The 14,079-nt window shown below is 44.8% G+C and overlaps 1 protein-coding gene across 2 annotated transcripts in view; it reads left to right on the forward strand.

Annotated features, from left to right (window-relative positions):
- VSIG10 (V-set and immunoglobulin domain containing 10) overlaps positions 1-7,701 on the forward strand; it is a 36,651-nt gene extending 28,950 nt beyond the window's left edge. The window contains exons 6-9 of one of the 2 annotated variants that reach the window (XM_024758663.1): positions 1,882-1,992; positions 2,307-2,322; positions 3,841-4,052; positions 4,958-7,701. In XM_024758663.1, the coding sequence (XP_024614431.1) occupies positions 1,882-1,992; positions 2,307-2,322; positions 3,841-4,052; positions 4,958-5,013 (395 nt within the window). In that variant the 3' untranslated portion in view covers positions 5,014-7,701. The remainder of the gene's footprint in view (positions 1-1,881; positions 1,993-2,306; positions 2,323-3,840; positions 4,053-4,957) is intronic. The other variant, XM_024758664.1, reaches the window with a different exon arrangement.
- Positions 7,702-14,079: the final 6,378 nt, after the last annotated feature.

Raw genomic sequence — 14,079 nt, forward strand, 5'->3', positions numbered from 1 at the left:
AGTTATTGATTTTCCTGCTGATGGATGTTTGTGCTGCTTCTGACTTTTTTGTTGCGATGAACAAACCGTGTTGCTATGGAAACCTTTTACCAGCCCCTTGTGTACATATACCCAGGTCCCCAGGCAAATATTTCTCTAGAATATTTGTACAAGGAGTAGAAATGAAGGTTAGGTTATGTGCATTTTTATCTATGAGATAACATCAAATTACTTTCCAGAGTGGTTATACCAATTTCCATTTGCAACAGCAGTTGTTCCCCATTTTCACCCACAGACTTTGTGATTTTTGCCCATCAAGTAGGTGTAAAATGAAATCTCACTGTGGCTCTAATTTGAATGTCTCTGATTGCTAAGAAGGCTGAGCATTATTTCATATGTTTATTTGCTCTTTATGTTTCATCTGCGAAATACATAATTGTGTCTTTTGACGTTTTCCCCTTTCCTATAGATATATAGGAGTTCTTTAGAAATTCCATATGCTAATTTTTAGTTTTACATGCTACAAATATCTCCTTTCAGTTGTCTTTCTTGTTTTCTTTATGGTATCCTTCGATTTGCAGACATTCTTACTTTAACGTTGACTTTATGAATCTGTTCTTATATCATTAGCAATTTTTGTGTCTTAAGAAATCCTTATCTATCCTATGGTCATGAAAGTATTCTTCCATATTTTCTTAAAGTTTTAACACTTGCCTTTAATAGTTAACTCTTTAGTCCATCTAGAATTGATTTTTGTGAATGATGTGAGGTAGACATCAAGTTTCCTCCACCCCCCATTTTGGATAACTATTTGGTCTAGCACCACATCCTGAAGGGTTCCTCTTCTACTCACTAGTCTGTCCTATATCAAGTTTCCTTCTGTGTGTGGACCTGTTCTTGGATTCCCTATTCTGTTCTCTTTTTTTAAATATATATTTTTGGCCGTCCCAAGCAGCATGCGGGATCTTAGTTTCCCCGACCAAGGATCAAACCCGCGCTCCTAACAGTGGAAGTGCTGAGTCTTTCTTTTTTTTTTTTTTTTTTTAATAAATTCATTTATTTATTTATTTTTTATTTTTGGCTGCATTGGGTCTTCGTTGCTGCGCACGGGCTTTTCTCTAGTCATGGCGAGCAGGCTTCTCACTGCGGTGGCTTCTCTTGTGGAGCACGGGCTCTAGGCGCGCAGGCTTCAGTAGTCGTGACTTGCAGGCTCTAGAGCGCAGGGTCAGTAGTTGTGGCTCATGGGCTTAGTTGTGGCATATGGGCTCTTCCCCGACCAGGGATCGAACCCATGTCCCCTGCATTGGCAGGCGGATTCTAAACCACTGCGCCACCAGGGAAGTCCTAAGAGTCCTAAGAGTCTTAGCCGCTGGACTGCCAGGGAAGACCCTCCCTATTGTGTTCTACTGATCACTTCACTGTGGCACCAATAACTCACACTCTTAATTACTATGACCTTAACAGCAGTCTTGATGGGTAGAGACACAGAGATTTTAACTTTTCAATGTTCTTCTTTTTTTTTTCTGTTTTTACTTTTTTTTTTTGAATTTTATTTTATATTTTTATATAAAATTATATTTTTATATGAAATTAGTTTTATATAACTAATTCTTATTAGTTATCTATTTTATACATATGAGTGTATATATGTCATCCCAATCTCCCAGTTCATCCCACCACCACGCCCCCCTCCAGTATTCTTTTGCATCACAGGCTTTGTTTGATTCCCACAAACTGAAGTAGGAAAATGAGATCTTTATCTTGCTCTGCAGAGAGGTCATATGCCTTGCCCAAGGTCATGAAACCGAGATAAGAGTAGGATCCAGGCAGAGGAGGGGAGGTATTGCCCTCCTAGCTGTTTGTATCATGTGGCCGAGTCAAGGGTATGATTTGTCTTTGCAGAACCTGTAAACATCGGGGGAATTGTGGGCACCATCGTGAGCCTCCTTCTGCTGGGACTGGCCATTATCTCGGGGCTTCTGTTGTACTACAGCCCTGTGTTCTGCTGGAAAGGTAAGGGCTTCCCGGAATGGTAAGGGCTTCCTGGGTCCCTTTGCTTCTCTCTCAGGCTTCTTGAGAGGGTGTGGGTGGGGGAAGGTGGCCCCTGTTATGCTCCCACCTGAAGCTCCATTCGAGAGGTTTCCAAATTGGGTGCAGATGTGCAATAATGAAGCACCTAAGAACCATGCCTGAACACCCTGTCATCTCTCGTGTTGGGTCAGTTTTCTCATTGTCCATTCTTTTGTAAATGTTAGATTGATTAGAAATTTCTGTGAGGCCGAAGTGGATATTATTGGATATTAATGTTTTTTCCTTTCTCCTTTCAGTAGGAAGCACTTTCAGGTGAGTGTTCCCTAGACTCAAATCAAAAATCTATTTCCATGATGTCTTCACTGACGTTTTGTTTATAATGTTTCATAAGAACAATAATGACCACTGCCACTGGGGACCTACCACAGGCCAGACACGGGGCTGGTGCTTCCTCAGGCATTATTACAACCCCGTCATAAATTCTTCAGGGTGCTGCTCTTGTCTCCGTGTCCCAGACAAGTTGAGGGAGGCTCAGGGAAGCAAAAAGCAGCTTCTGCAAGCTCACCCAGGGAGTGAGCTGCCGTGCCTGCAGTCAGACCTGGGCCTGACCCGATTCCAAAGTCTGTGCTCTTTTTACAACGCCAGACCTCAGGGCCGGGCACGTTGCTGGACTGTCACTGAGGCATAAAGACAGCGTGTACATGTTGAGCCCAGTCATTCACGCATTTGTTTTATTTAGTTTTCCTTTTCTAAAAGGAAGAAGAAGTCATAGTCTCACAGCATGTTTTGGAAGACTTAGTCTGAGCATGCCCAGAAGCCCCTCCCGAAAGAAAGGAAACCTCAGTAGGGGCAAAGCAACTAAATGGAACTTATGTATTAGCCTCCTAAGGAGATTCTGGGTGGGAGCAAAGAACTCTTCTCTTTGCTCCTCTTATCCATTTATAACTATGGGGTATTATTGTTCTGGGACCATCGTTCATACTGAGGGGATTTTATTGTTCTGGGACCATCTTTCAACGGAAAGTGTTACCTTTACAGCCCTGTTTTTGAGGGTCATTCTGGAATGAATCTGTCATTCCCCAGGCTTATTTTTCACAGAAGGGAGCAGCTTGGCATAATGGGAAAAGGCTTTGGAATGAATGGACCTGGGTTCACATGGCAGCTCTGCCCTTCAAGCCCGTGGCTCCTGGAAAATCCCTGACCCTCTCTGAGCCTTTGTCTCCTCATCTGTTTCTCAGAGGCGGGCTGTAAGGATTAAATGAGAATGTGATGCTCCTAGGACTGTGACTGGCCCGTGAAATGTACAGTCTGGCTGGGCAGGCAGAACTAGCAACAAACTAGAGAACGATTCAGTGCCAAATCGCTGGCCGTGGATGCCAAATTCAGTCATAGTTCAAGGCTTCAGGGGGAGGCAGAGGATTTTACTTGGGCCTTGAATAATGACAAGGTGGAGAAATTTCAGTAAGTGCAGGAGAAATAAGGGCATTTCAGGAAAGGAACAGAGCGTCTGTGTACGTGCTGTGAGGGGAGCTGAAATGGTGGGTGCTTGGGACAATGAGGTCATCTGCCTGAGAGGCAGCAGGGTGGGGAGAGGTGGAGCGCTAAAACTCACCCAGCACAAGATACAATTATCTAGACAAATCTTCGGCAGCATCTCTCTGTGAGGTTACAGTCGCACTGTCATCTCACGACTCAACCAAGTTGAATACGTGAAGAATTTTCCATGTTACCAAAGGGGCTGCAAAGAACCAAGTGTTTCCTATTCAGCGAGGGCTGAAGTTGGAGAAAACAGGGTATCTTCTTGATTATTTCTCCCCTTCTGGAAATTAGGAGGCAAGACATGGGTGATGTCATGGTTTTGGTGGATTCAGAAGAGGAAGAGGTGGAGGAGGAGGAAGATGCTGCAGAAGAGGAAGAGGAGGAAGCAAGTGAGAGGGACGAGTCTCCAAAAGAAGTAACCAAGTACGGCCACATCCACAGAGTGACCGCACTGGTGAATGGGAATGTGGACCGGATGGCCAATGGACTCCAGGCTCTGCAGGGTAAGCTCTTTGTCCTTAGAAGCTCTCTGCGAGGTTGTGGGGGGCTTCCCCGGAAGAAATCTCCAAGGGTCTGTCTTTTAAAGGTTGGGAAAGACAGTTAAAGTTTAATCTAGAATCTGAGAATCTCCTATCAACTACCTACACGCTAATTAAATGGACAAATATTTATCAAGGGCCTGCTCTGGGAAAGGCACAGATTGGTACTGTCAGGCACTAGAAAAGAAAGACGGATGGTAAAGGGCTTTACGAGACCAGTTAGGGCGAACAGACTAAAACACGAGGGGGAAATGAAAACAGAAGGAAGGTTTAACCAACCCTCTGCGAGAGCAGTAGAGGAGCTTTGGCAAGAAGGAATCTGATTCCTTGCCTGATGAATGGTACATTTACAAATCACAGAACCTCAGGAGAAAGATGAGAGCCCTGAGGGGTGCACTGGTTGGGAGATGTTTCATGGAAGGTGTGGACTATGAGGCACGTCTTTCAGGACAGCTAAGTTTGAATAAGCAGAAAGGAGGGGTGGTCCAGGCGAGGGGAATGGCAGAAACCAAGAGTGTGGAGGGTGGGCAGTGTCAAGCATGTCAGAGGATTTTGAGTGGAAAGAACAGGTAAAAGCGGGGATACACACCCTGCCCCACCTGCTCCTCTACCAAGTCATCAGTAAAGGTCTAGAAATAGAGGTGATTGAAAACTGATCGCAGGGGGGAGGAATTCCCTGGCGGTCCAGTGGTTAGGGCTCTGCGCTACCACTGCAGGGGGGCATGGGTTCAATCCCTGGGCAGGGAACTAAGATTCCACATGCCACATGGAGTGGCCAAAAAAAAAAAAAGAAAAGAAAACTGATACAGAAACAGAGTCGCCCCTATTGAGATTACTCAGAGTTGGGTCTACTTTTCCCTCCTGTACAGATGACAGCAGTGAGCAGCAGAGTGACATCATTCAAGAAGAAGACAGGCCAGTTTGAGGAAGACAACTGTCCTTTGTTATCCTGTCTCAAAAGCTTGGAAAGCTACGTCGAAGATGAGTTTTACATTGTGCTTCACTTGACTTGCATCCCTGCCTAAGGGCTGAAAACGGTTTGTGGCTCTCAGCAAAAAAAAGGAAAACACACACACATCTTTCCTTCCCTTTTGCTTCTTTTTTCTAAATTGGTTTGATTTACTGTAAGTTTTCTCAACAATGCTGAAAAGCTTTGGAACGGGCAGTGTTGGGGGGAAAGCTGCATTTGGTATCTGAGGTGCCCCTGTCGCTGTGCCCCTGGCTTTCTCCAGGTTGACTGATGCTGAGATGGGGGAGGCACTTGGCCTCGGCGCCCTTTGTCACTGTTAAAGGTCTGTAACCAGCTCGCCCCGGCACACAAGGGAATACTGTGGGGTGATAAGGACACTTCCTTTTTCACTGCCCAGGTGAGCTGAGGAACCAGGCACACATCAGCTCTCTGGAAAAGGTGAGGGGGGTCAGCTACTGATCCTAATCCGAGGGAGGCACTTTGGTTCGGGTTTTGAGTCAGAAACACCTGGTCTTGAATCTGGACTCTGCTCCTTACCTGTTTCATGGGCTTGGGCAGGTCCTGAGCCTCGATTTCTTCATCTGTGAAATGGGTGAAATCACACCTGTCTTACAGGGCTATGGTGGGGACCAAGGTACTTCAGGGTGTGAGCGTGCCTCGGAGGTGCTCCGTAGATGTTAGTTATCTTCTCCTTTGCCTTCCTTAGCGGAAGAAGAAAAATGTCAACTGTTCAGTTACAAACTGCTGCCTGGGCCTTCCATTCTCTGTAGAATATTCCAGACCAGGGCATCATCAGCGCTCTCCTGGGGATTTTTGCCTCCCTGGAGATAGAATTCTTTTCAAAAGAGGTAGGGGCTGATAAGAGGAAGTGCATTTCATTAGAATCTTGGATTTTCCAGAGCTTCGTGTTTAGAAAAGCCTCTTAGGTGATGCACTATTAGCTTTCAGACTTTCCCATCCTTCCTTTCTCCTGTGGCTTTGAAAAAGGCAAGGAGAAATGTTTTGTAACAGAGTAGATCAGGTCGTCTGGCCTCGGTTTCTTGATCTTGGAAATGGGAATGGGAAAGCTTGTTTCCTTCCTACTTCTTAAGGAAGATACGCTGCTCAATAATGCTAAGTTTTGAATGAAAATAACATATGATGAGTTTAAGCTGCTGCTGTTCCCTGTACAGTTTAGAGATTTTTTTTTCTTTCTAATTTCATCCTAATCTCTTAAATGTCAGGGACCTTCTAAGGGTGTAAAATATGTGTGCTAAACTTGAAAATCTGACTTGAATTTGCACCCTTCAATGTTGCATATCCTGCTCTGATGGGCACGACTTAAAGGGGAACCTCCCTCTCCAATAACGGGACTTGGGACTCCTAAGATGAGAAGTGTGTTACCTGCAGGGTTACCTTGCAGGTGTGGTTGGAGCAGGTCCACTTTCTTGGATGAAGGAACTAAACTGAGGGAGTCACTATAAGTGAGCCCTGTCCCCAGCTCAGAACACTGGGGAGGTCAGAGGCTGGCTCCAATGTCTACCCGTCAGGGATAGCTGTGACCTGCAGTTCTCTTGTTGGGCTGGGTCTTTCGCTGCGTGGAACCTCACATTCTTAACCACTCTAACCAGTCTAAGTTAGTGTCATTTCAGAACGGATACTTGACAGGTTGTGTTTAAACTCACTGCACACTGAGCTGGTCTCTGGATCCAACAGTCCACCCTGCAGAGGCGACCATACTTAAAAAGGGAAAAAGCAAAGAAACTATTAGGAAAAAAAAAAAAAAAAATCCCTAGCTGGGAATGCAGAGAATGATTTGCAAGATCACTGAGATGCTTCCTGCGACTTCCTCTTCTCCTGCGTGCACACCAAATGATAGGGAAATCTTCGAGGCAGGATTTTTCCACTAGTAAATGGGAGCTTCAGGGTCTTGGTGCCAAACATTATTAACCCTTGTCCAGCTGAGCTGTGATTGTTGTCACTTATATCTGAGCCCTGTGTGCGCAGATAATATTGCTGGGTCAGTTAAGAGCTGAGGTACTGGGAGGGCCTTCAAGCTTTAAGGATTTTAAAGAATTAGGGCTTTTTTTCTTTTCTTTAAGATGACCCATCCCCAACTCCACCAGTACGTTGACAGCGGGTTACAGACTTTCTGTGGCAAAGTCCAACTTGTTACATTGTGCTTTAAAATAAAATCTTATCTGAATGTATTGTGAACTGGAGACGAAGAGATATACTTACCAGAACCAGGAAGATAAATACTTCCAGGCCATCGCAACTGACATTCCTTTTCCTCAAAACCTGGTGGACGTTGGGAAAGGGGCTGTCTTAATCCTGTGGCTTTGATAGCAGCTCCCATTCTCACAAGCACACACCAACCCTATTATTGCAGCAGGAAAGCCCATGATGGAAAATTTCCCTAACCCAGGCACTGAAACCTGGAAAATCATCCTTGCTGGGTAAAGTTTATTATGATGCAACATGTGCCAACCGGTATTTCTCACCATGGTCCTGGCCAGGAACTGCTGCAAAAAGAACGAAACAGATCCCTCTGCATTATTTACATTTTAATAATTGGTGTGGAGGCGAGGTTGGGAGAAATTCATTCTGAGGTTATAATATGGATTTTTTTAAGATAATGGAATAAAGTTATTTTTAAATAAATGCTTTAGTCATCTTCATTTAGACCTGATTAATAAACTGAAAGATTTGGGGGAGTGGATTTGCTGCCCACAATTTTTGTTTTTTTAATTGGCTTTGCCAATATTGGTAACAATATTGTCTTCCTTGCCGTGTTATTCTTTTCTACGACTTGTAGATCCTACCCACCCTCTCATCTCTCCTAAACTCCTCGAGAAATTTGTTCTCCATTGTTTTCTTGCCACATACCCTCAAACACACGCCTCTTTTTGGTCAGACTGTTTTATTTATTTATTTATTTTTGGTGGCGTTGGGTCTTCGTTGCTGTGCGTGGGCTTCCTCTAGTTGTGGTGAGCAGGGGCTACTCTTTGTTGCAGTGCGCGGGCTTCTCACTGCCGTGGCTTCTTTTTGTTGCAGAGCACGGGCTCTAGGTGCACGGGCTTCAGTAGTTGTGGTTCATGGGCTTAGTTGCTCCACGGCATGTGGGATCTTTCTGGACCACGGCTCAAACCCATGTCCCCTGCACTGGCAGGCAGATTCTTAACCACTGCGCCGCCAGGGAAGTCCCTGGTCAGATTGTTTTTTGTTTTGTTTGCCATGCCCTGCGGCTTGCAGGATATTAGTTCCCTGACCAGGGATTGAACCCGTGCCCTTGGCAGTGAAAGCGCGAGGTCCTAACCCCTGGACCACCAGGGAATTCGTTGGTCAGATTGAATGCTTTCTAATATTAAAGGGCTAGGGTAGGAGTTGTCATGGAGCAGTAGACTGATGGGCTGTCTGAAAAGACAATTTATATCAGCTGTCGGGTCCTTGTAGCAGTTGGTGGTTTTGGAGTTTCTCACAGGGTTCAGCTAATTGTAGTCACCAGAATGTGTCACCTCACCTCCCACTTGAGGTGGCCCAACTCCACTCCCTGTTCCTGTTCTAGGCCTTTCTCTTGGGTCATTCATCTCTCCCGTTTCTTTACTTCATTCCAAGCTTCCTAAGCTCTAATCAAAGCTGTCCCATTTTCAACTTCCTTCCTTTTTAACCAAACCCATGATTCCTACCTTCACCTCAGTTTCACGTTTGTTTGTTTTTTTAAAATACATTTATTTATTTAGGCTGCGTTTGGTCTTCGTTGCTGCGCGCGGGCTTCTCATTGCAGTGGCTTCTCTTGTTGCAGAGCATGGGCTCTAGGTGCGTGGGCTTCGGTAGTTGCCGCACGCGGGCTCAGTAGTTGTGGCGTACGGGCTTAGCTGCTCCGCGGCATGTGGGATCTTCCCGGACCAGGGCTCAAACCCATGTTCCCTGCACTGGCAGGCATATTCTTAACCACTGTGCCACCACGGAAGTCCCCCATGTTCTTTTTAACCCAGTCCCTCCATTTTCATGTCCCGTGTGTGTTTAATCCAAGCCTCTGCTTTCCCAGCCCCTCATTTTACCTCCGCCTGTTTTCACTTCTGTTCCGTGCTGTCCCTCAGGCTTCCTGGGTCACACCCACGTTCACCCAGCTTGTCCATTTCTGGACCCTCCCACCACTTTTGACCCCTCTTTTTCTCTGGCTGGCTGCCCCTTGCTCTCCGCCCCTTTAAATCGCGGCACCTTCATGTTTTCACCCTCCATTTTCCGGTGGGCTTTTTTTTTCTGGTTCCCATTTTTTAAGCACGGCGGCTGACGCCTTTCTCTCATCCTACTTTTACTCCTTTTTACTCCTACTCAGCCCCTTCATTCCTCTACCGCGGCTCCCATTTAACCTGTGAGCTCCCCGCCGCCTCAGGTTGCCAATTTTACTCCTCTGCCTCATTTCCTCTCTCCCGCCGGGGTTCTGGGGACCCCATCCCCCCAGTTCTCTCCTCAGTCTTTGCTTTTCGTCTCCCCCATTCTCCTGACCGCCGGCGTCTTCAGGTCCCCCTTCCGCCCTGGTCCGCCCCCAAAAACGATGGGCGCCAGGCCCTCGGGCGGGGGTGGGGGTGATACCCGAGAGGGTGGGTGCCCAGGTGCTGCACTCGAGGTCTGGGTGGGAGTCCGCTCTGCTCCTTACAGGCTGTGTGATCGTGGACGAACCGCTTAACCCAAGTCTGTTTTGTAGTTGCAAAATGGGTTAATAATAGTATCTGCCTCAGCGGGTGGTTGGGAGCTTCCCAAACTTGTCTGTGCGTGAAAATGGGGTCTGGAATCCCTATTGAAAAAACATATTCCAAGCCTCTCCCAATAGAGACTGATTTGTAGAGCCGAGCTGCCGATCCCTGGTGACATGGATGAGGGGACAAGTTTAGGATACACCGATGAGTGAGGTACTTGCCTCTCATTGTTAACAGCTGTCATCAGAAAACGGTGTGGAAGTCGGAGAATATTGGAAGCACTTGGAGGGTCAGCCCAAATTGACCATGCAGCCTCAGTGGGAATGGTGTGCTTGTTATGCAAAGGCCAAACCTCAAGACGCGTCCTTCAGGCTTCTTCTTTCCAACCACTTTGCCCCTAAACCCCACTAATAGAAATTTGGAGTGGGCTTGTGATTTATTCTGGGAGTCCCAACTCTTGAATATACTCCCATGCTTAAAGACGGTTTCCTGAGGGGAAATTTCTCAGAAGGGGTCAAGGCCTAGGCTCAGAATTTGTTCCAGAACCTCTTTGTATTCTTCCAGTGAAGGTCAAGCTTCATTCTGGTCTGGAGGATTCTGATCGTGGATGTTTTTGTGTTTCCCTGGTTTCTTTGATGGAGCAGGGATTGTGGGTGGGTGGGTTGAAATCAGGGTTTTCCCTGGGGTGGTGTAACTTTTTAATTTGGGAAATGACATTTGTTTGTTTGCTGGAGTAAGGCATTCAGTACCAGGTGTAGAGGTAGCTCTCTCTGCCTTCCCATCTAGATAAGGGCTTTCTCTTCGGTGAGTTTGTTACCCATAGAACTGTTGTTAAATGGCCCCTACTGTTTGTCTGAAATCTTATGTGAATCTTTTTATAGCTTCCGCTGTCTATTCCATTGACTCCTTTTAGTTTATATCTGAAAGTGATCTGGAGCTAGCCTCCCTTTTCAGCAGGAATCTGTTTCCAGTTCTGCATTTTTCCTAATGATTGACAACTGTGTTTTGGGGTGTGGGCTGAGCTGTTGAGAGCTGCCAAGCTACCGGTAAAAAAAAAAAAAAAGGCCAGAGTTTTATTCTTTTGAAACTGAATAAAGACCATTGTAATGGGACTAATTGTAATGGACAGCAGTAGATATCTTCAGAGTAGTGGTTAGAATGTATTTATTCATTCAAATATTTATTGAGTGTCTACTATGGGCCAGGCACTCTCTAGGCCAGCACCGGCCAATAGAAATATAACGCGAGCCACATATGCAATTTGAAATGTTCTAGTAGTTGTGTTTAAAAAAAAAAGTTAAACAGGTGAAAGTAATTTTAAAATTATATCTTTGTCAATCCCACATATCTAAAATATTATCATTATAACGTAATCATGAATAATTATTGAAAATTTTTAGATTTTTGCTTTTGTACTGTCTTTGAAGTAAAGTATGTATCATGTACCTAATGGCCCATCGTAATTGGGACTTGCCACGTTTCAGAAGGTCAGTAGCCACGTGTGGCTAGCAGTTACTGTATTGGACAGCACAGCCCAAAAGCAGTGAACAGTTCGGAAAGAGGGTGGGGAAGAGAGAAACAACAGTTACATAAAAAGAAGCAAGCAATCAAGAGAAGTTGTGTGAGCGATAGTTATAAAGAAAATTCAGTGGAGTGAAAAGAAAGTGATTGGGCCACTTTGGATAGTGAGGCCAGGAAGGTCTCTGAGAAGGTGACACCAGCACTGAGGCCTGAAGGGTAGGCAGAGCAGCTGGGCGAGGATCTGGGGCCAGCCAGGCAGAGTTTTCTGAACGGATGGAACATCTCATGTAGAGATCTCAAGGCAGGACAAATCAACAAGCTTCCTGCCGGCTAGAGTCATTCATAGCTTCTCTCTCTCTGTGTTCAGGCAAATCTCCTTTCACAGAAGAGGCCCATGGTAAATGTCTTTCCACTCTGCCTGATTATCCAAACACATCCCAGTGTTTAATTAGAAAACTCAGATCCATAGGCCTTTTCAGCAAGAAGGGCCAGGGCAGGTACAATCCCAGATGAAGCTGGATCCTCTTGCTTCTTTTTTTTTTTTTTTATTTTTTTTTTTTTTTTTTTTAAAGTTCTGCACTAATTATGGCTTTCTTTTCCAGCAGCCAAGTTTAGTTTGGGCCCAGCCTCCTCTTCAGAATCTCCGTAGTTCCTTCGTTTTTTTTCTTATTTTAGTCCTTGGATTCTTGAGCCTGAAATAGCAAGAGATTAAATCCCCAAATCACAGAAATAGAGTGTGAAATCTGGGTATGGCTTATGTTTAAGAAGCATTTCATGTAAAATGTTTGGCAAAGGCATCATAATAGTCTAAGGGGCTTCATTTCATTTATATTATAGAGAGATACCATGTATATTTATTCCACAAATATTTACTGAGTGCCTGCTCTCTGCCAGGAACTCTGCTAGGCACTGGGGATAAACATACAAGGTCCCTGCTCCGTCGGTGGCATTGATGTCCTAACTGGAGGGAGACGGATAATAATCATAATGGTGATTGTGCTGTAAAGAAAATAAAGTGAGGAGTTATGAAGGACATTGACTTGGGATCAGAGCAGGGCTCTCTAAGGAGTTGTCATTTGAGCCGAGACCTGGATGAAGAGAAGGTGCCAGGCATGCAGGCATTCCAGTCTAAGAGAATAGCTGGTGCAAAGGCCCTGAGGTCGGAACTAATTGAGCATAGTCGAGGGGTGAGAGAAGGCCAGTGTGCAGGACTTCTAGGGCAGGTGAGGATTTTATTCTAAGAGTGATCGAAACTGATCACTCTGAAAGGTGAGGAGAATGGGTGGTGGGGGCCAGAGGGGGAGCCAGGAGAGCAGTCTTCTAGCAGAGGGAGCTAGGAGTCTGCTTAGTGAGAGATGATGTTGCATATATGAGCCAATGTTGATGAGACGATGTTGCATAGGTTAGAATAGCAGCCGTGAGATGGAGGAAAGTTAGGTTTGGCAAGTCTTTTGGAAGCAGATGCAGTAGAACTAGTTAATGGGTTTGGTTTGGGAAGTAAAGAAAAGAGAGAAGTCAGGGGTGACCCCTTTTCATATTGTGTGGAGCCTCCATGGTGTCGAAAGGATGGATAACGTGCGTATTGTGGAGGAAGCGAACCAAGTGTGAATATTACCAGGGTGGAATGAAGTCAGGTGATGAAAATGTACCTCCAGATCAGTCAGTGTCATTTAATATTTGACTCCATCTGGCTTCTCAACCTCAGCACCACTGACATTTTGAGCAAAATAATTCTTCGTTGTAGGGGCTGCCCTGTGCACTGTAGGATGTTGAGCAGCATCCCTGGCCTCCACCCATTAGATGCCAGTAGCACCCCCTCTGGTTACGACAACCAAAATGTGTCCAGACATTGCCACATGTCCCTGGGGGGCAAAAGTGCCCCCAGCTGAGAACCACTGGACCCCATGAGGAGGCATTAACAGAATAGGGCTCTTTTACCTTAAGAAGATATCTAGAAATAATGGGAATAAACGCCACGGGGTTGCTGCGTAACACTGAGTCTTGTTTTGGATTTACAGTATAAAGTAACTTCTTACCATGCAGATATTCACATCCAGAGGACTGTGCTCAGATACACAAGTAATTGTGTAAGTGAAAGGATCGCCTGTGCAAACACAGATTTCTAGGAGGAATTACCTGGGCGTATACAAATGCCAATTTAGACAGATATGATATATTAAAACCTAGATTTAAGCATAGAACCTCAGGGAATTAATATTCTCTTTACAAAGGAAACTTCCTTAAATTTTCTTTAAATAACAAAGCCATAAAGGCTTAATATGATTTATTAAAATTCTATTTAAAGACAGAATTTTCAGCAATACATTTATTTCATGAAACAAGATATACCCATGTATTTTCCTATAATGCATGTCAGAAAAAAATATATATATACATATAAATATTATTTACATATATGCATGTTTACCGTCTGTTTCATTGAATCCAGGATATCATGGATTGTATTGCCAATATGTGTCACTGAAAAAAATACTGCCTATTTAACTATGAAAAGTCATCGCTTGACACATCCTGATATAACAAGGTCAAACTGAGAAGACTTATAAAGATGTGTCCTAAAATATATGAAATAGGGGCTGTTTAAATTAGTATCTATCTGGTAACAGCTATAAAAAGGTCAAAGTCTCAAAACTGCCAAAGTGGAACATACACATCAGACAGTGACCTCATTCAGGATGGAAGCCAGTTTTTATATTCGTATGTAACACAATCGTAGCGATAAAAAAATCAGTTCTGAAGGCCTTGAACTTACAAGCTTTGTCAGCCATTGAGAATCTTCCGCTGTAGGGGAGACTTG

Source organism: Neophocaena asiaeorientalis, unplaced genomic scaffold, assembly GCF_003031525.2.
Source record: "Neophocaena asiaeorientalis asiaeorientalis breed wild unplaced genomic scaffold, Neophocaena_asiaeorientalis_V1.1 scaffold77, whole genome shotgun sequence".
Lineage (NCBI taxonomy): Eukaryota > Metazoa > Chordata > Mammalia > Artiodactyla > Phocoenidae > Neophocaena > Neophocaena asiaeorientalis.